Genomic DNA, 22,166 nt, shown 5'->3' on the forward strand with positions numbered 1-22,166 from the left:
ACTCTTCTATACGGGTTGTGTGTTTTCAAAAGCACGGGGGTTTGGAGAGGCGAATTGAGCCTTACTTGCCAATTTTTCTTTGTGTATTCTGTTGACCACTCCCTCCTCTACTCCAAGAAATAACGATTACAAGAGGACCTTGAACTTATCAACACCAAACTCCTACCAGTTGAGTTAACATACTCTGACACCATATCCAATCTACACACATTTCAAGAACATTTCCTACATCTGTCTAGAGAGAACAAACATTGGCCCCATGGAAAAGTCCATAGCACGTGAGTTTCTAACAGAGCGTATTCTTTTTTTAATTTTTAAAATCTATTTTGTCAGGTTAGCTTACAGAAAAAGAAGGCCTCCCAAAGAACTTAGTCAAATCAAGTCCACTGCTTTCATCCATCTGGCCAAAGTCCAGAAATGTCCAACTTGTGCTGAAGAACGTGGGGACTCCTCCCAGCCCGCTTGACCTTTTGAATTGGTCTTTGTCGTGTTGCATTTCATTGCAATCCATACCACCCTGCCCCTGAGGACTTGTTGGGGCATGGACTTTGTTCTTTGCCTGGGCACTTTATGCCTTTCTTGAAGCTTCATGAAGCTTCCAATAGCCAATTGTAGTCAAACTTTATCAAGGTTTGTTTAAAAAGAGAGAAAGAAATGGCTTTATTATAAAGTATAGAATTACTTCTTCCCATAGAAGATGCTGAGATGCACAGCTTTCCTCAGCACAACTTGAACAGTCCATGAAGAGCTGTGTTTTCTGTTGCCCTGCGTTCCCTTGGATTTGTCCATGGAAGGTAAACGTGCAGATGGCTTTACCTAAAGTTGTCACATTTATTTATGTGCCTAGAAAATCATCAAACCCAAGATTTGCCAGCAACCTTACAAAAGCTCTTCCGCTTTTCTGGGAAGCCAGTTATAGTTTGTCATTTTTTGAAAGAGAGTTTCATGTTCAGGCAGGATTTTTTTTTGGTGGGAATGGCGGGGAATAGAACAAAACTCCAGAGGAGGCAAGAGACGCACTCCCCAGAAGCTGGTCTGGGGCTTCCTATTTGTTCAGCCTCCAGTTTTTTTGTGAGTCCTTGCACAAACAGACTGAATACCTGGATTATGCCCTCATCTGGACTAGAATACACATACATTACATACCCTTTGCTCACTAATCAGCTTGACACATTCCTTTGTTGGGAAATGGTTCCAAAACAAACACTGTCAGTGCACCTAATTAGCAGGTTTGTGGGCAGTGGTTGGCAGTCCTGTTACATCCTGTTCAACAATAGAGAACAACAGCCTTGGCTAGGTCGAGCTTACGGGAGGGAACAGCTTACCCCAATGCATATACACTTTTTTAATGATATTTCCTTTCTGTGGCTTTTCTTGGGAAGCAGCCATTCAGTGAGTATTGTAATGAGGTGTGGGATCGTCGAAACAGCCAGAGGAAATTTGGACTCCTCTTCACAGGTACCTTTGCAGAAGAACCATTCATTTCTATCTGCTTGTTTTCCTTTCCTGTCACTGGTATCAAAGAGGAGCATATTGGAGAACTTTCTCCGTGGCCCTCTCACATTGATGGTGGAAGACGAGACTACTGCCTGTATTCTAGAGTCATAAACAGACACGAAGGGAGTGTGGAGAGCCCCTAGACATTGTGGGGATAGAAAACCTGCAGCCCAGAGAGCTCACAGATTTTCTAAGTGGCAAAAGCAGGGTGGGGACTTGCCAAGATGGGGTTCTGCTCTTCTGTGTTTGTGTCCATGAAGGTTTTCCATGATAAAAAACTCGAGCACAATGCTAGTTTTCTTTGGGCTTTTAAATGTTGGTCAAAGAGTAACTTGGTAAATAACACTTCACCTTGGCCTGTGGCTCCTATATTCCCATGTCAAAATGTCTCAGAATGGCTAACACAGACACGACTTTTGTGAAACCCTCAGGGCTGACCTGACCCTTTCTGCCATTAAGCCACTTGATAAATACGGTACATTTATAAACAGAATCCTAGCTGGTGAGGCCACCATTGTTTTTTGAAGCCATTTGGTCACTTGAATAGATGGCTGTCATCTCCACCTAAATACATTTCTTACCAAGCTTCTAGTTAATAGTGTGTTAATTATCTTATTCCTAACCATTTCAGACAACCTAATTTTTTGTTGATTGGAGAGGGAGATGTTCATCAGTGTTTAATTCATATTTTAACTTTCTAACTATAAAATGAATTGATGTTCAGTACAGAAAATTTGAAAAGTACACAAAAGTATAAAGAAAATTTCTCCACCATATATATGCATATATACTTTTTAATAAAATTGAGATTGTATACATAATTGTATATCCAGCTTTTTTATCAGATCCAAGAAGATAGTCACATTTAATCTATAAACTTTTATTGGTGGGTACTTTTGCAGAAAAAAAATAATTTAATTGGCTCTAAAAATGATTAAGACCCATTTAATAAGTAGAGGCAAGCTAGTCCACAGAAAGATCACTGGCCTAGGAATAAAGAAGCCTACATGTCATCCTAACTCTGCCACTAATTTGCTGTGTGACCTCTGACAAGCCACCCCCACCCCCACCTGCGTACTAGGCATGGGCACTGTTTTAAGCTCTTATTGACAAAAGAAGTAAGAGCTTTACTTCAGCTTCATTGCTTAGCATTTTGCAGTAATCTGTGTGATAGTTTGTCGTATTTTCAGTAAAGTTGACTGATTTTGCTAGAATTTACCCCAAAGGATTAAGATATAAATTCAAATTGTGATTCAGCCCACCATCGTGAAATGATGTAAGCTCCATAAGGAAACAGACTTTTTTCTGATTTGCTAACTGCTCCATCCTCTGCATCTAGTAGAGCACACAGTACATGTTCAATAAATAATTCATGAATAAATGAAGGGTTTGCTTTATTTTAGTTTGTCAAATCTATACTTAACATATTTTATTTTATTTTATTTTAAATAGCTTTTAAACTAATTCCAGGGAAATTGTCTCCTTCAATGTAGACATTACCAAGATACGTGACTTTATTGAGTGATAGCTCTATACGTTAGGGACAGATGTGTTTTACTGGCCCAATAGAGATTTTAATGTCAAAAATATGAGCTTTGCTAAGCTACTCAGATAATTTAATTTTCAGAACATCTCTTAGGTCATTTTTTAGTGTGTGCTTTTTCCTTCCCTATGGGACTGTAAATAAGTAACCTGAATACACAATAGGGAAGAGAAGGAGTATTTACCTTTCCATACAAAAAATGTTGACTTTTCAGACTGAGCAGTATGTTCTGAAATGAACTGTTTTATGCTTTAGAATTACAAAAGGTATAATAGTATCTCGGTTTGGTCGGTATATGTTTATGATAGTCTACGCTTTTTCATCCAACTAATCATGGGAGTACAGATAGTAACATTAAAGTTGTTTTTTAAAAAAAATCCTTTCTGGTTTTATGTCAGTATCTAATGTATGTTATCATATCATTATTAAATCCCTTCAGTATTCTGAATATTAAGCCACTCAGTCCTGCATCAGGAAACTTCTGGATATGTTACCTATAGCTACCAGTAATAATCATCTGTTCAGTTCTGGATGCCTTCAGAACACTTAAAATGGAGACAAAGGCCCAGTCCACAGATGTTCACACTCTGTACAAAAGTTGCCATTTGGGGTGAATTATATCAGAACATGGAGCCTTTGTAGAGCCAGGGGGACCTTAGCAATCATCTTCCCATCACTTTCATCCCCCGCAACACCCACCCCTTCCCAACCCACCTCCAACCCCTAACCCCCGAACCCCACCCCCGTACCCCACATCAAGCCAAACCAACATCCCCACCCAACACCGCAGCCATAGCTAGTGGAAGATTCAGGCGGTGGGATCCCAGTGCAGTACCCTTTCTGCCTCACTCTTTTGTCAGAGCTTCAGACACCATCTTAGGAGGGCAGAAGACTCCACTACCTACCCTTAATGAGTCTCAGTTACTTCCGGTGATGGTTGATGGTTTCCAAACACTGCCCTGGAAACACTGGAAGCCACTAACTTGAACTGATTTAACTTAAACTGAAAGATCTATTTTGGCCATGAGAGTTGGGTGGTTGAAGGGTCTTAAAACCTTTCTTTAAGAGGGGTGTTAACAGTGTATTCCTAGAAAGAGAATCCTTGAGGGTGTAGAGAAAAGAAATTTAAATTGAAAGACTTAGCTGGAAAGCAGCTTACATCAATGATGTGAAAGAAAAATTTCCGAGTTGAGAACGAAGAGAGACAAGCAAAGTTTCACTGGCAGTGGGGAAGGCGGGGTGGAGGAACAGGGCAGGATGCAATCGTGGGGGAGTGAAGCATGAGGACACCTGAGCCAGGAGGAAGGTTTTCATCAGTGCCTGAAAAAGGCACCGGCCCAGGGATTCAGGGACAGAAATGACGTGGATATCAAAGCAGCAAGCAAGACAGAGGACTTCTCCCTTCCTCTGGCTTCCCTGGGAGCATTCTTAAGGTACACTGTTTAAAAGACAGAGACCTAATCAGAGGAAACTTACTACTTAGAAAGTACCTGAGAGCAGTGCTTAATCCTTCTTCTCCACCTGAAAGTTTCTTACCTCAGTTTTTCTCACTGTGGGTTCTAGAAAGCTTGCCCAGGCCACCATCCAGACACAATAAAAGAGAAGAGGCTAATTACTAGTTAGCACAGCACACAGCTAACCAGACCTCAGCTAAAGGCTCCCCTGGGATCCCCCCAGTGAGCAACTGTGTTGTTGTTGCCTTTCAGTTTCCTTTGCTGATATACTACCATCTAGCCTCACCCCGTATTCCTTCCTGTATGTTATAAATATACATAGTGTTGAAAGAAATAAAATTTTCAGTAACTTCCAGGTGTCTTGCATGTCTATTGCTTGTGTACATAGCATAACTGTTTTTATTACTGTGATTATCAATTCCACCCAACTTTTAATAATATGCAGATGGGAAACAAAAATTCTAAAGAATGTTGTCACTAAACGAAAGGGGCTGCTACAACATGCATCGTTGTTCACATCTTCTTCCCTCATTCAGTGTTAATATATACCAAGTTTTAAGCATCATTGCAATATGTTTTCTAAGACAGTACATGCTTGGTTTACAAAAAGTAGGATAATTGTAATTACTAAACATTTATACATTAAACAGTTGAACCATGTTTCCTGATTTTATAAACATGTAAACAGTCTGTTAGTTTAATCCACCAAATTTGTACAATACCTTTATCAGTATACGAAGATGAAAAAAAATCTGCGTTTCAAAAAGTCACATATCGAAAGCCAGGATTAGTCCACTTGACCACTTGAGATATTTATACAAGTGCATCTCATTTTAAGTAAACCTTATGAATAAAACTATAATGTAATTTTTTAGTTGATCGATTATATACATCCCAAATTTTTTTCATTTAACATTAAGTTGGGCAGCAGTAAACTTTTTTAGTATGTTCAGTATAGAATTTGACCTCTAAAGTTGTTTACATAAAAGGAGACTTTCTACCAGACATAAAAATGTATTATAAAATACATAGTATACAGCTGGCATAGGAACAGACAGATCAGTGGAACACGGTTTCAGAAAGTACAGAAATAGACCCAAGTAATATGGGAATTTAGTCCATGATAAAGGTGGTACAGCAAATTAGTGAAATTAAATATGGATCATTCTTTGGAGGAACTGGGAACTAGATAGCCATTTGTAGAAGGAAAAGTAATGCTAGATTTTACCATGCTCCTTATATCACGATAAATTCCAGATGGATCAAATATTTTAATGAAAAAAAAAAAATTAAACCCATAAAGTACTACAAGAAAAAAATGGGTGAATATTTTTATAATCTTAAAGTGAGGAAAGTCTTTCTAAGCTTGACAGAAACCCAGAAGCCATGGAAGCAAAACTCTTTTAAAAACATTTTTAACATGTTAAATGATTAAAATTCTATAGGTAAAGACAAATGTAAACAGTAAACTTGGAGAAGTGTTTTCAATACGTGACAAAGCATTAATTTCCTGCATATAAAAAATCTTTAAAAATCAGCAAGTAAAAGTCAATATAAAACAGGCAGGGACATAAACTAACTTATTGAAAAAATATGGACAATAAATGCAATGAACCACGACATATTGCGTGTAATTAAGTAAAATGAGATTTACCTATTAGCGTGGAGAAAATAATAAATCTGAAATGTAAAGCCTTATATGAAAACGGTAGTTAATATCACTTCCTAATTTCATTTTGCAAAGTCCCTATTTTTGTTTTAAATATTTAGAATAGCTCTGTCTAATATCAGCCCTGCTGTCTTTGGAAATGATTGACCTAGAACAGTGGTTTTCAAACTTTTATATTCATAAGATTCTCTGGAGGGCTTGTTAAAACACAGATTGCTGGGCCCCACCCTAGAGTTTATGATTCAGTAAGTCTGGGCTGGGACCCGATAATTTGCATTTCTAACAAATTCCCTGGTGATGCTGGTTTGGCTGATCCACGGACCACACTTTGGGAGCCATGGGCTTAGAACACATTGAGTATTAGAAAATTGTGTAATAGCCTCTTGTTAAGAGAATTGTATTGGTGAAAGGAAACAAATGAGGAACAGTCTGAAGTTATGAGGAAAAACTTTGGGTCTTTTATTTGAATGCCTTTCTCTTTCTAAATTTACATCCTAACTTGTCCCTAAGCAACTAATGAGGCTCCCCATAAAACTAGATTTGGTTTACCTTCTGAACTTTTGCATTTTTCTAATGTATGCATGCTTGAAAATTTATTTTTGTGTTGGCTCCATTAAGTGTCTTAGTCCTTTGAGGAGCTGAAATGCAATATGTTAAATAGAAGTAAATCCTTATGAATTATTATTTCTCTTAAAGAAGCTTACAGCAAAACTTGACACGTACATTTTTCAGTTTTGCATAAAAAAGGTAAACCGGTGAATCAGTGGAATCCATATAGAAGCCAAGATTATTCAAGATTATTGTGTTTTTTTAATCTGCTTTAGCCTAATAATAGTCTCCTGTTCACTTCCTTTGTCTTAGATGAAGCAAGACATTTTGAAACATCTCTTGGGCTCTTACGTTTTTGAACCACCTTAGAAGTTCTTACAGAAAGCCATTGCTCTTAGTAGTTGTGATTCTCTATGGCTATAATTACATTCTCACTTTCCCCAGAAACTGTAGAAAATTTTTGAATCCTCCTGCAGTTCTTTTACTTTCTCTAATAATAAGTAAGATTTTCCTAAAGTAATTCCCAAAAGAGATGGGCATTTGTTAGTTGAGAATTTTATGACCTGCCAGGTGAACAATTAAATAAATAAATAAATAAATAAATAAATAAATAAATAAATAAATAAATAAAAACACTTAGAAGTGTCAGCAATATCAGTTTTTTTCCTATCCCCCAAACAATATTGCATTCAGGTCAAATCTATTATGGTTTTGTACAGCTACATAGAATATGACTGAGAAGTTTTGTCACCATCCACAAATCAGCAAGAAGCATTTACTAAGCATTTGCCCTAAAGGTAACGGAGTCACTGTCCCCAGTAGAGTAGCAAAATTAACAAATGCATTAATTAACCCTTGTTTACATTCTATTTCACAGCCAAGATTTTAAGTAAAGCTTTTGTCAAAGGTATTAGCTGAGCTTGGTTTACAAACTAAAAGTGCAAGACCTGTGTTAAGCCAAATGCTTTGTGGGGTGCAGTCCGGGGGGGTGGGGGGGAAGCCTTCCTTAATTAACTCTGGGGATTAAGAGGTAAATAAAAAGATCATTGCAGGACATACCAACTGTTCTTCCCAGATTTCAGTCTTAGCAGGTATTTGGGGATGTTTTGAATAACTTAAAGGAGCATGTGGCTGGTAACCAGGGAAAAGGGCCAGATTTCAAGTTAGAAGACTGAAATTAAATCCAAAGTTGATCACTCACTACTAGTTCTGGGACCAGATAAACCACCAGTTATTTTATTATTTCATTGCATTGTGTCTATATACTGACTTTTTAAAACTAGAAAACCAAATAGTACCTGGCTCAGAGAGCTACTGTAAGAATAATTTATGTAAAAACAGGGCAAAGGGCCATACAGATGCTGCCTAATTCAAATGTCTAATTTTGATCGTACTGTATGTGCATTTACCGTTCAGAACTATTGGAATAGCTTTACAAGCTAGCACATACACGCCTTAATCTGCCAGACATTTGGCCAAAGGAGCTGGATCTTTTCCAGTCTCATACAATTCCAGTCAAACCATATGGATACCTTTTTAGCCCCCACCTCCCTATCCAAAGCCAAAAAAAGGAAAAGAAAAGAAAAAAGAAAATACAATGAACAATCCCAAATGGGATAGGCCACATGTGGTCCATTGCTCGCTCTGTAAGGAGCTATGATAGTCCTGGAATCCAACGTTTCCAGACCTTTTGCTCTCTTTCCCCATCCCTCCTGCTTCTCTTGCTGCAGAGGAGCTGGGCATCTGGGGAGTGTGGATTGAGTGTGAATTTCTGGTAATCCTGGCACAAGGCTTGACTGGAGGTGGTGCTCCAGGGGGCAGCTGTGAAACTTGGACTCTCCTCAGCCCTCGGCAGCTACCATAATCAGTTTCTTATTGAAATTATGTGTTAACGTTTCTTTATTTTAACCCTGTTATTCCCAGTAGAATGACTCTGTTGGATCGTATCATTTGTTTAAGTCATGTTAAGTTCATTTTACCTTAGAATATTTAGTAACACATTCTGTGTATTCTTCTAAACAGCATACATATGTAAATGCATACATAGTACATACACACAAATGCAGGTATACACCATATGTGATATTGGCTGATTTCCTACTGAAGCAAATTATAAGTTGTTTGCTTGTGTTCATTTACTTACACAATAAGAGAAGAAAACACCAAACCAAAACGTTAAAATAACCAGGCCCCAATAATTACCTCCCTTAGCTAAGAGATTTCAATAATCATCTTGGTTTCTTGGAAAAACCAGTAATAGCTAGTGGTCCTATGGGGCGTCTTACATAGTAGCTACACACCAAACCACACTCGCATGCCTAATACTGTGCACGTATTTCTGCACCCCACCCTAATCGTTGTGGGCTCTGCCATGTGGAAATCAGCCAGAGCTCTGCCCTGCTCTGCGGGCCTGTCCTTTCACTTGTCAGAGATCCACCAAACTGAAGCCTGAATTTGAATCCTAGTGAAATATCTGAGGTCATTGCCTGAGCCAAAAATAAAAATATAGCAGAAGGCCCCAGCATCCACAGAGCAGAAGTATTTCAGTGACCTCAACTCGGGGCAGGGCCCTTTAGCAGTTTCCTGTGACCTTCCTGTGTGCAGCTAGAATCTGGAAGGGTGCAGACAAAGCCATCGAGCCTGTCTCCAACTGGTCTCACATCATCAGCATTCCAGAACAGGAAACTGTCTGCAGCCGGAAATTCTTGCTTCTTTGCCATAATATTTGAGAAGCAAACCTTTTTCCCCTGCACATATTTAGTTCTGTTAGTTTGTAGCAGGTTGGTTTTCTTGGTGTTGATCGCTCTGATAAGAACTTCGTGTCTGTCCGATCTCTAAGGCAGTTTACTTTGATATTTGCCGGTTATGAACTTCCCCCTCACTTGCCATAGGTCAGTCAGTAAGCTAATTTTTAGGTCAAAGACTGTTTATAAAATGTAGAGTCTCGTTCCGTGGTGCCTTTACTAAGACGTAGAATGAGATTTGTATTGTCCCAAAGTGGTAGAGATGTCCCCTGCCCCTGTTCCAAGAAAGGGGACTAGTTTGCCAGGGCACACATGGATAATTGATGGCATTGCCCTATGGAGCTTCCACCAAAGCAGAACGCGAGTTCCACCTTTCTCATCCCACATCCTCTGATGTATCCAGTGCTGATGGGTACCCGGTTCACTGCAGTGTGGCTGTCTCCATGGTTAAAACACAAAAAGACATCCATACAGGGTGGTAAATGACCACTGCCTCTAGCCAACCCCAAAGAAAAGCCCCACAACACTTAACAATTCTTTTTCTTCTTCTTCTTCTTCTTCTTCTTCTTCTTCTTCTTCTTCTTCTTCTTCTTCTTCTTCTTCTTCTTCTTCTTCTCCTCCTCCTCCTCCTCCTCCTCCTCCTCCTCCTCCTCCTCCTCCTCTTCTTCTTCCTCCTCTTCCTCCTCTTCCTCCTCTTCCTCCTCTTCCTCCTCCTCCTCCTCCTCCTCCTCCTCTTCCTCCTCCTCCTCCTCTCCCTTTTCCCCCCTCCTCCCCCTCCTCCTTCTTCTTCTTCTTCTTGGAGACGGGGTGCTGATGAAGGCTTAGAAAGCAATCATTAATGTTCAGTGGAAATTTTATGAGCTAGGGGCAGAGTCAGTCCCTTTTGGCAAATTCCTGACAGTCAGAGCTACATGTACTAACTCACATAAACTACTTCATAGCTTTTGATTAATCAATGCAAATAAATAAAATTTAAAGTAATGCTCTTTACTTGAAGGCGCATCTCATCCAGCCCCAGCTTGTCAGTTTGAGGCTACGTTCCCACTCATTCATCCACAGACCTTGGGACAAGGAAATTTGGAAAGAGAAGGGTACAACCCAGAGGAGTCTTTTTCCCTCCTGCACAAAATCTGCAAGTTGGTAGGCATCTTAGATACCACCTCCTCCAACCTTCTCTTTTTCTTCTGTGGAGAATAAGGATCAGTGATGAAGGAACTTACCCAACACCCCAGTGATACCAGGGCCAACGTGGGCCAAGAACGCAGAGATCCTCATTCTAGCCGAGCTCTCCCCTCTGCAGTAAGTGGCCACGTCGATATTTACCGGTCTTGCTTTCATTATAATAGTTGTTGAAGCCTAACTGCTTCAGTCCCAGCAAAGCAATTTATTTTATGAAACAAATACAAACTCTTTTTGGTTTCGATTTGCTAGATGACCTAGACAGAGCATGAAGAGGAAGAGGGTGCCACAGAGAAACGGCCCAGAGGGTCTGGGCCAAAGGATAAATAAGTGTGACTGAGGGCCAGCCACCAAGATGGCTCTTGGGGAGGACTGAAACAGCAGAGTGAGCTGATTGAAAGTTAAGGATTACTGAGCCATGCACAGAATTACGTCATGGGTATTGACTCTTAAATTATGGTCTAAATTATTTTCAGAAACCACAGGTCGTTAATGCTAATGTGTTTCAGCTATTTTAAGTCAATGATGTATTAAACTGTATATTTGTGAAAGTGATATGAATACGTATATTATGCTGGACCTTACTGATTAGTATAAGCGTGAGGGGAGCAGTGCTTGAGTACTCCCTGGGTACCAGCTGATGCCTTCCCCAGATAGATTAGGCCAGTGGTTCTCGACCGGGATGACCACCCCCTGGGGACATTTGGACCTTTGGCAGTGTCTACAGACATTGTTGGTTGTCACCAGTGGGGCTACTGGAGGTTGGGTGGTACTCGCATCAGTGGGTAGAGGCCAGGGATGCTGCTAAACATCCCACCATGCACAGCACAGCCTCCCCACCACAAAGAACCCTCCGGCCCAAAATGTCAGTAGTGTGAGGTTGAGGTCCTTGGATTAAGTAAAGCAATGGATGTTTTCAGGGGGGGAAAAAATGGAAACACCCATAGGGTGGCTGTGGTCTGTAACCAGTAGGTCTCCCTGCAGTCACATTCTCAGTCACACTGGAAAGGGAGGACACAGGTCTTTGTTCTCTGCGGTGCAGCAGCAACCAAAAGCAGGGAACCTGCTGATGGCTGGGACTGGGTGACTCAGGAACGAAGGTGCTGCCTTTCCTTTGATTTACCACTCGGGAGCACCGAGGGACATTTCTCTTTCATTATCTGTTGCAATTTTCTGCACAGATGATTACACTAGATTTGTCTTATATAAAAGACATGTTCCTGAAAAGTTGTGTTAAATCATATTTTAAATGCAGTCAGGACATTCTATAAATACTAAGGAGCCAGTGACTTTTTAAAATGAAAGGTCCTTTTTAATGAAGTCCTGTTCTCAAAGGACTTTAATCCAGTCCGATTCTCAAAGAGGAATATGCCTACGTATTGCATTTTTAATGCAAATACTTCATTTTTCTTGTTCTTGTACATTACATTTGTATGACAGAGCGCCACAAAATTTATGTTAGAGAACAGTTTCTCTTCCTCCGTTGTGTTCCTGCCCTTATTCTTTTCCTTTAAAGAAGAAAAAATCAGGGGGGAGATTAACAATAGTCTCTGAATTTAGGAAGGTCATTGATCAGTCTATCCATTATACAGTTCAAAAGATGCCTGCTGGGTTACAAATTGTTAGAAAACAGGACTTGGTTCTATTTTGAAATCATTAATTTTTTATCTCACTTTCTTTTTTTTTCAGTTACTGACCTTTGACTAGAAAGAGCAGGTGTACTTGGTCCCTCCATCACCCTGTGGGTGTTTGTGGCACCAGAAATATTCGATAAGCCTCAACCTCTGCCACCAGGTGGGGGTGGGGGGTGGTGTCAGCAGAGATAAGGCAGTGGCCCTGAAGGAACCCAGGGCTCCCTCCTTATCAATCACTGCCCTAGGGCGACATCCCGAGGGGTATAAATCACTAACTCAGCAGAGCAAAGGGGGCAGGAAGGAGGAAATTTATTTGATAAAGCTACCATTAGTGTCACTTTAGTGACAGGAGGTTACAAAGGTGTGACCCAGTGGGGACAAAGCCACTGCCACTGGGGAGGAGCCGGCTCTAGGCAGACCTCTGTCTGACCTTCATTACCCTGGAAGGAGGGAGGGGCTGGGGCAGGGAGACGCTGGAGATGACCCAGCCTGTCACCCGCCCCAGCCAGTATAGCGCCAGTGTCAAGTACACAGGTACTGGAGTCACCATGAGAGGTGGCGTCACACTCAGCTGCACCTAAGAGCACCTGCCATTTGAACGGTCCTTCCTCTTGCGTTCCCCCATTTCAGTCTCACCGACACCAGTGAGGAGGAAGGAGATCGCTGCGGGCAGCCTTTTATAAATGAAGAAACCAGAGCATCAAGAAAGTAAATGACTTGCTCAGTGTCACTCAGAGAAAGATTGCAGATTTGAACACAAGTATTGGACTCAAAGCCCAGCATTTCCCTACCCGACGGCACACTGCTCTCGCTCAGATGACCAGGCCTCAGTTAGAGCCTTGGCTGGGCGGCTAGGAGTCCTGGCTTCTAGTCACAGCTCTGTCTTTAACTCACAGTGTCCTCAAGAGATAAGCACTGGCCCTCTTAGAATCTCAGTTTTCTTATCTTTGAAATCAGGGTGTTGATCAAGATGGTCACTGAGGTGACACGGGAGAAGTCAAGTTGAAATGAAGACACAGAAAGGCAGCAGGCAGCTGCTTTTCCGGAAGGAGCAGTCTTATCTGTATTATTCAGCACTTACTGTGTGCCAGGAACTGTGCTAACTGCTTTATTCGTTATTTCATTTGAACCTCAACACCTCTGAGAGGTACGTGGTCATGGAAACTCCACAGAGCAGATACGGTAACTGAAGCTCAGATTGGGGAAGTAGCTTCCACGAGGTCATCGTCTTAGTCTGCTCAGGCTGTCATGCAAAACACCGCAGAAGGCGTGGCCTAACAGCAGGTATTTACTTCTCACAGTTCTGGAGGCTGGAAGTCCCAGATCAAGGTCCCATAGAGCTTCGTTTCTGGTGCGAGCTCTCTTCCTGCCTTGTCGATGGCCACCTTGCTATAGTCCTTTCACAGCCTTTCCTCTGAGCGCTCCGCCGTCCCTTCTTAAAAGGACACGAATCCTATCAGCTCAGGGCCCACCCTTGTGAATTCGTTGAACCGTAATTATTTCCTAAAGATGCTTTCTCCAACTACAGTGACATTGAGGGTTAGGGCTTCACCATAGGAATTGGGGCAGAGGGAGGCACAATTCAGTCCCTAGCAGTTGTATAGTCAGAGTGTGACTTACCCACGGGATTTGAAGTCAGCCATCTCGCTTTGCTTGCTCTCCTAACCACCATGTTTTACTCTCTCTGCCCAGAGAGCTGAGCTGGGAGTAAAGACTGCTAAGTGTAGAAGCTTCTGTCTTTCCATCTCTCAGCTGATAAACACGGCCACCTCTCTCTCCAGTGTCACTCCCTCCAAGTCACTGCCTTCTCTCCTGGATACAAGCGTGGGTGGGAAGTTCCTCCTCTGACTTCCTGAACTCCTGGATGGTGCCAGGGGTAAGTCAGTGGCAGGCTAAGTAGTGGTGCTCCAAAGACCGTCCTATGCCAGTAACGAAACGCAGGATCCTGTAAGAAAAGCAAAAGAAACATAAGGCTGGGCCCTTGTCACCACAGCTATTTTTTTACCCAGTCTGGGCCTGGCCCCTCCCTGGATGTTGTTGGGTGAATAAAACCACGTGGGCCCAATTCCCTGGGCTTCAGGGACAAGGTAATAGTGGTTTGTCGCTTATGTGTGGAAGGATGAGAAAGTAATCCACACTGGCAAGCTACCCACTGAAGCAGCTATGGTTGTGCTTGTCGGTTACTCATTATTAAAGACTTTGCCGTAAAAACAAGCCGGTTAGACTCCTGTGCAGGCTTCCACCAAGACAAACAACAAACTAGTCATCCACCTGGAATGTCTCCTCTTATAAAATACAGTAACTGTGTGTTTTAAAATGTATATATATATATTCTCTAACTCACTCTCTCATGCTTTACTGTTCCCACTTGTGTAATAAAGGTAGACTTAAAAGGGTGGAGGGGTTCCCGAATTTGTAAAAAAAAAAAAAAAAGAAAAGAAAAAAGAAAAAAACTCAGAAGAACCATAGACCACAGGATAGCATTCAGAAAATGAAAATGTGTCATCTACCTTTCCATACTGTCAAATAAAGGCATGGAGTTAATGGAACCACTTAGCTCATGTTAACTGAAGTGGAAAGCTGAGTTTTCATAGCTGTAACACTGGGGTTGTCACTGGTATTCAGAGCGTTTTCAGTTGGGGAGGACCTTCACCCTCATTTTCTGTCATTTCACCCTAGAATTACTCACACCCTTCTTTCTCTCTGGAGAGGAAACTAACAGCGCTTCTAGAGCTCTGTCCTGTGTCACCAGGATCATAGAGTTGTTAGTTGACTGCTGGCTCCGTTCCACCAGTAAGACGAAAGTCTCTTCCCCAGCTAGTTCTAATCAGGGGAAAAAAAAGTTTTTCAAGTGAAATTGAACCTTGAACATTTGGAAAAGGGAAGAGCTCATTTCTATGAGTCACTCCTCTTCTCAGCGTCAGGGTTGTCTGCAATAAAATGTGTTCAGAGCTGCACAGAGGCCACTGGACTTCAGGCATTTGTGTCTTGCTCATTTCAACCTTGCTCATCATATCCCTGGTTGGCTTTTACAGGTGTGAAAGTTGTGGAGCCGTTTTCCATTCTGAGTGCAAAGAAAAGTCTGTCCCCTGCCCAAGATGTGTCCGCCGAGAGCTGCAGAAGAAGCAGAAGTCGTTCTGGCGGAGGCTGAACATGGACGAGAGCCTGGAGGAGGCTTGCAACATGTTTGAGCTGTCCTACCAGAACACCTGACGCGGCAGGAGCCCAAGGCCAGGGACTGACCTCTCAGTGATCCATCAGCCCCAGTGGCTTCCTAACTAGCCAGTTAGACCCCTTTGGAAGAAAAGGATGTCTCATCTTCAGCTAGATATAGATATATATATTTATATATATATGTACACACACACACACCTGTACGTATGTTCCGTAAAGTCAATGTCTAAAAGGTCCATGGAGGTTCTGTGGCTCATAAAACTACCAATAGCTGAGTTACATTTAGCTGTGAATTTCAGCTGCTAGCTCCCAAGCAAAACGTGGTTTACACACAATGCTTTATGATTCAGACTGTCTCTCTCTCTTTTTTTTTTTTTTGGCTCTCAGGGGCCATTTTATTACACAGGACACAGGAGGATTCCTCCTGTGTTACTTTTGTTATTTATTTTTAGCCTTCACAGAGGATGAGGTAACTGAGGCAAGCACCCATCACCATCTGTCGCATAAGAAAATCTTCAAAATCCAGGAATGACTTTTGGATCCTTCCAGGACCTGGTGTCCCTGGCGCTCTCACCTCAGTTTCTTCTGGAGAGGTGGCATCACCTACACTGAGCCGATTGGCTTGGCGACCAGGAGCGCAAGCTCCGTCTGACAGGAAGCACGCACGCGTAATTTACCGGGAGAGCTAATTCTGCTTTTGAAGTTACTGTCAGAAAAGGTTTTTTCCTTGAGAAAAGAAGAGACCTCTGTGACCAGTTCCAGCTTGCTGTTGCTCTATGTTCTGGGACGAATCCCAGCTCCGCCTCATGATACAACACTCTGCCATACTTGCCAGGTTGTAAACATGGCTGTCTTACGAGCAGTTTTCCAGGGGTTTCATGGGTGATATTTATGATTTTTTTTTTTAATGGTGCTGGCCTGAGGAAATTTCCTAGGATTGTTGTTAAATACATCGGTTTGTAGACGAGGAAGATTATATAGTGCATACATCCAAGAGATGATCTTATAATTTCTTTTCACAGAATCTTGTGTAGGCAACGCCTACCTATTCATTTTAAATGCTTTATTTCTCATTGTTCTTCATTGCACTTTCATTTTGACCTTTGTCAATTTAACCACTTCTACTGTAATTTTATTTCCTACTTTCATATTTTTAATTGTTTTTTTAAAAAAATCAGAGTAACCTGGAACTTCAAAATACCAACTTTAGACTATTAAGAAAATACCAAACTTACAAATATAATGAATTAAATCTAATATTGTTTAAATAAATATATGTACACATATATAATTGCCACCTTAAAATAAAACACAAAGTGTAAAAATAATATCGTAGGAATAAGAACTATAACAAATTGCTTAGCCATATGGCAGGACAGGCTTCTCCCCCTGCACTGCCCTTTTAAGAGCCAGCGTAGGGATCACTATGATGGAAACGGCAGAGCGAATGGCACTGGAAATCATGGCTCCCACTGCTTCCACCTTAACTCTTTCCAGAACAGAGAAATAAGCTTATATTGAAACAATGCTCAATAGGCTGTATGAGAAGATTGTGTGTGTATGTTTCCACTCAGCAGATGCCTCCAATGCCTTCATGGTTCGGTACTTTCGCTGCTGTTAGGAGCCGGAGAATCGGTGGCTCACAGACTCCATGGTACATTTAACCCCATTGCTCCCCCCGCCCACCCATGCCTTGCTCCGTCCACATCCCAGTCATGATACTTCCGTCCATTTAGAGACGTGACATTTCGGACTGACTTTTGTGCAGACTGTTAGGTGTAAGCATTTTACCTCTCAACGCATGCCAGTTCCGTTGGCCCCAGACCACACATTTCCACTTAATAGCTCAGCACCACACATGCATTTATTTTCTGATTATACAATAGCTGTAACCAAGGCATGAAAACTTGTTAAGAGGCTAAGGTCCCATTCATGAGACGCCTTACGCTGCTTTTTACTCTTGGAAAAACAGGTTAATTTCCCCCCACTCTAGTTGTAGAGAACGTTGCACACAGAAGAAAAAGGGTGGAAAATCTCAAACAAGCGCTTGGCAAACAAATTTGATCATCTCCTCTTTCCTCCTCCCCTCCGTGAAATACAGTATTTATATTTTTCCGCCTCAAAGAAGATAGCAGAACAGGATCTTTCATAAGAGAATTACAGAGCTGCTTATTATAAAACAGGTGTGCCCCTATGGCAAAGTGCCTTTTCCCTCACCCCCTGCTCCCTGTCACTGTAGCTTACTTCTGCCTTCGCTATAATTTATGTACCTGTGATTCCAGCTGTCAGCGAGGCCATCCCTAGCACACTGCATTTGGAGACCTGAGTACAAGGCTGTCTCCTCCCTTTCTGGGATGCTTGCTCTGTGTACAGAATTTCCTGGCCCACCTCACGGGCACCCAGGGTCAGACCTCCCGAGAGTCAGGGTGAAATTCTGGATCACTGTTCTAAAAGCCTTTGTTGCCACCAGTGCCCATTTCAAGGGCCTTGCTAAATACTGGCAGTCCCTGTGGACTTCTACGGAGAACTTTCCACTCACATCATTTTCTGCTTATTTTCAGAAGGGAAAGTGTTAGATGTGCTACCATCATCAGCTGCCCAGAACTGGAACTGTGTCCCAGCAGCTTCTGCTTTCTCTCCTTCGTGTATATCCCTGACAGCCTGCTTGATGCCGGCCGCAGGCCTACGCAACACTCTCAGCCACCACCACCAAAACCCGATAGGACAGAACGGAGCCAGCTTTGGAGCTGGGTTTGCCATGAAAATTCAAAATTGCTGTTTTCAGCCCAGAATGCCTTTGAGCACATGAAGGCCCTCACTGTTTTCAACCCTAACAAATTACTTGGTGCACAGTTAGGTAATTGTTCCACTGCTTAGAAACTGTCGAAACAAAAGCAAATCTGTGGATTACCACCTCCGTAAAACCAGGCTAATACCTGGTTTCCCTCATGTTCCGTTTTTCATCCCATATTAAATATCTTGCACATAAAGCACATGAGAAAATGGTCAATTAATCTCCTAGAGCTGGCAGCCAATTCAGGGGAAACTCTTTTAACATGAAAGGCCCATTTCCTGGTGTATCACTTGAGGGACTCCCTCCTCACAGTGCCAGAAACTCATGTGTGAGACAGTCCAATCCTGGCAAAATGTTGGCACCTAACCCTGCCGTAGAGGAGCCAGTTCCTAAAATAGACCTCAGTTTGCACCGCTGTAGGAAGGCCACAACGTACTTAAAAATCAGTCAACTGGAATGCAAGCCGTGTTCTTTCCGGAGCTGCTTTTTCTTAAATTTGAAAGTCTCTTTATATGAAAACCCAGTAAACACTCCTCTTCCCCCTTTGCTTCAATGCCGTTTCAGGGGCCTGCTTTATAATCATTTTCGTGTCTGTAGTGCTAAAGGGTAATCATTTTAGGATCTTTAGTATTTGATTAACTGAGGGTAATCGCTCTTTGATTGTTCTAGACCAGGCTTCCACCCAAAAGGGAATATTGCTAGCACTTGGGATTTGTGGCTTCCAACCAACTCAGTGGTATCCTTCAGACTCCTGCAAAGGGGCTGTGCCGTGATTTCATTCCGGCTGCTGTGAGAACCGAGGTGTTTATATCACTCTAGCTGTCGCAGGCAGCCTTTGCTAAGCTGGAGGGAGTTCCCTTGGGTGGGGTCTGGCCTCTGTTTTTGTCTCTGCATATGTGCACACTCATTGACATTGGATAGTTTCTTCCTGTGCCTCCCTGAAAAGGCTTGGCTTCCAAACCTATGGGTTTGTTCTGAACCCACTGGCCAGAAAAGGCCGTATCTAAATTACCGTATCAGGGTGGGAACAGCGTGATGTCACACTGAACCCTTTCTGCAAAGGGAGCATTATCTGGGGAAGCCAAGATGCATTCTGCTCCTACTTTAGGGTAAAGCTGATGCCGCTGTTCATGTTTGGGCAGAATCATTCCTCTCCATGGAGCTGGCGCACTTTATCAACATAACTTGATAGTGAAGTAAATCTTCACCTCCTGACTCTAATACTGCCTCTCGGAGTCAACCCAAAGGTTATTTTATTTCAGCTTATATTTTTACTTCTCCCAATAAAGAGAGATGCATGCAATTTCCCCCCCTATTATTTCTTGAGTTTTCTGCCTCACTGCTTTTCTTCCTCGAAGTTAATGTGAAAAAGTAGAGAAGGTGAGGCAAGACTGAGAAAAACGAACACCTCCCCCCTTGGCGTGAATTGAGTCGTTAGACGTACTCTGTTTTCCTTTCCTTGGCACTTGGGCATTCGGAGCTTCGTGTATGCGCCTTGTACCAGTCTTCCCACCCTGAGACTAGCAGAACTAATTGCTCTAGGTTGAACCCAGTAATGGGTGAGTAAGCCCTGCTCAGTTAATCTAAGCAGACAAATGTAGATTTCTATCATGTGGGGACAGTGTTTTGACAGTTAAGTCCCAGCACCCAGCAGCTTTCTTATTGGCGGACAATTCTAATTTCATTGTAGTCAAAAGTCTCTAACTTGATGGCTTTCCTTTAGTGTGTTTTAGTGGCGTTTGGTGTTTTAGTGAGATTTTACTTGAACAGATAAAATCCAAGTCATTGTTAAACTCTAGGTAAAAGTCAAAAGAAATGTGTGGAATACCCTCTGAAGCACACCTGTGGTGGTCAGAGGTTCTATTGAAAATGGGTTCCAAAGGATCAGGTTATGTGGCACTTTCCTCATAAAGTGGCCTCCGGTGTGATGGAAGGCATGGTTAAGCTCCTGTTAAACTCAAGGGAAAAGACAACTGCTGTTCTGCTTTGGTTCCTCCCTGTGGAAAGAGAAGCCATCTTGTTAGAAAGGTCTGGACTGACGCCAGTTGTTGTCAGGTAGAAGATTCAGGCGCCTACAGCCACTCTTAGCACCGGGAAGCTTCCCTACTACTGGCCGTAGAGCTGCAGACCAGCCTCCCTCCCCGTCCCTTGACCTGCCTTGCTTCTCGCCCTGAGCCCTAGCCCAGATTCAGGCCTCATGGCTAGTAACCCAGCTGGTGGACAACGGGGGCCTGTGGCTCCTTCTCCACACTGGCCAGCCCATTCGTTTCTTTTCCCCATAGGAGTGCCTTATAGAACTGCCTAGTGCTTCTAGTCTAGTCTGCCTGACCCACTTGAAGCCTGCAGGACCCTTCGCCTACACATGGATCACTTTACTTCTTCCCTACTGGCTGTTCTTTATATAGATCACTTGGAGCCTGCATATTCCATATGCATGTCAGACCTTTCACCTTTGTTTAACCTGGTGCCTTAACCTTATAAGTAAAACAAGGATGCCTGTGGGAAACACATCGTTAAAGTAAAATGGCAGAAACATTGGCTTCTTAGCTCCATTGACACTTTTACCAGGAAATACAAAAGATGCAAACCGTATCATGTTTTAACTTTGTTTTATGCTGTTTTTTTAAATCACTCTTTTTGTTTGCTGCTTGCTTGCTTTCATTAGCCAAACTCAGGGGAATGTCATGATGTCACCAAAGCCCATAGGTAGAGAAATTAAACCAGATATCCAGATTTGAATCTGTAAAATCAGTCAAGTTAGCCTTTTCCAGCTTATGAAATTACACAAAATAAGGATTTCTTTTTCCTCTTGTATAAAAATTTTCTTTTTATTGTGTCACCTGTTTTCTAAGTGGGAAATTGGATGCCCCTTGGATGAAGTGTGATAAAAACATTTCGGTGTAGGCAATTCACCGATCTATTAAATTAGGCTTTCCCTTCTGGAGGCCTTGGTTCTGATTCTGGTCACCTATTCGAATTTAATTGTGAATAGCGAACAGCCTACTGTAGAAAATTTAAGGAAGAAAAAAATATCTGTCTTTAAGGAACGGTAAACAGAGGGAAAATGCTGAGGTGGCAAATGAAGAGCAGTGAACACGGAGATGCAGAAGACTTCTGCATAACCTGTTATTTCACTCCCGAGGCAGATCTGTGTCGTTTTCCCTTATTTCTGCTCATGTACTACAGAATTGACTAAAATTTGGGATTTGGGCTAGTTTATCACTCTGTGTTGAGCTATTTGGAATAACTAACATGCTAACTTATGTATGTGTCATTTCCGTTTTGGCATAACTTAGCCATATTTTTGTTTACATCATTTTTGAAATATCAGTTACTATAATAACATAAAATGAAGTTTGTATTGTTGACAAGACCCCCTGGTTTTTATGGTCATCTGTCATATAATTTAAGTGCACCAGTTCCTAATGTATAAAGTTGTCTTTCCCTCAATAAACAACGCAGAAAGTCACTAAGATACTGTTTCTGTGAAGATGGTGAAAGCCCGTGATGAGCCCCTGATGTTAATTGAAAGTCAAAGTTTGAGCTGTACTGAAACTGAGCTACTAGGACTTTAAAATATCTTAGTTTCACAGGTAGATTCTTTTTTTTCTAAATTCATCAGCCTACAGTATTCTTATCAGCCCTTCCTATGTTTATGAAAAATAGAATGTAACTTTTTTTTTAACACAGATGTAGTTTTATGGGCCTTATTTGCCCAGTCAGGGCGTGATTTCTTTCAGTTCTGAGATAAGCCTGCCAAAGCTCATGCATGGAATGTCCTTCCTACCAAAGCTCATCCTCAAACCTTCTTGCCCTGGTTTCCTCTTACCTGTGCACTCTCCAAATTAGATGGGCAAGTGCCAGGCAGGAGGCCACCAGGCAAGGGTGCCAGTCCTTTCTGCAGAGCCTATTTTGGGAGCAAAGAGTAA

The 22,166-nt window shown here is 42.1% G+C and overlaps 1 protein-coding gene across 1 annotated transcript in view; it reads left to right on the plus strand.

The window, feature by feature from the left end:
* The window catches only part of PLEKHM3 (pleckstrin homology domain containing M3), a 169,210-nt gene extending 147,511 nt beyond the window's left edge, over positions 1-21,699 (plus strand). The window contains exon 8 of the mRNA XM_033112230.1: positions 15,305-21,699. Coding sequence (XP_032968121.1) covers positions 15,305-15,482 — 178 coding nt within the window. The 3' untranslated portion in view covers positions 15,483-21,699. The remainder of the gene's footprint in view (positions 1-15,304) is intronic.
* Positions 21,700-22,166: the final 467 nt, after the last annotated feature.

The sequence above is a fragment of the Rhinolophus ferrumequinum genome, chromosome 8, assembly GCF_004115265.2.
Source record: "Rhinolophus ferrumequinum isolate MPI-CBG mRhiFer1 chromosome 8, mRhiFer1_v1.p, whole genome shotgun sequence".
Taxonomy (NCBI): Eukaryota; Metazoa; Chordata; class Mammalia; order Chiroptera; family Rhinolophidae; genus Rhinolophus; species Rhinolophus ferrumequinum.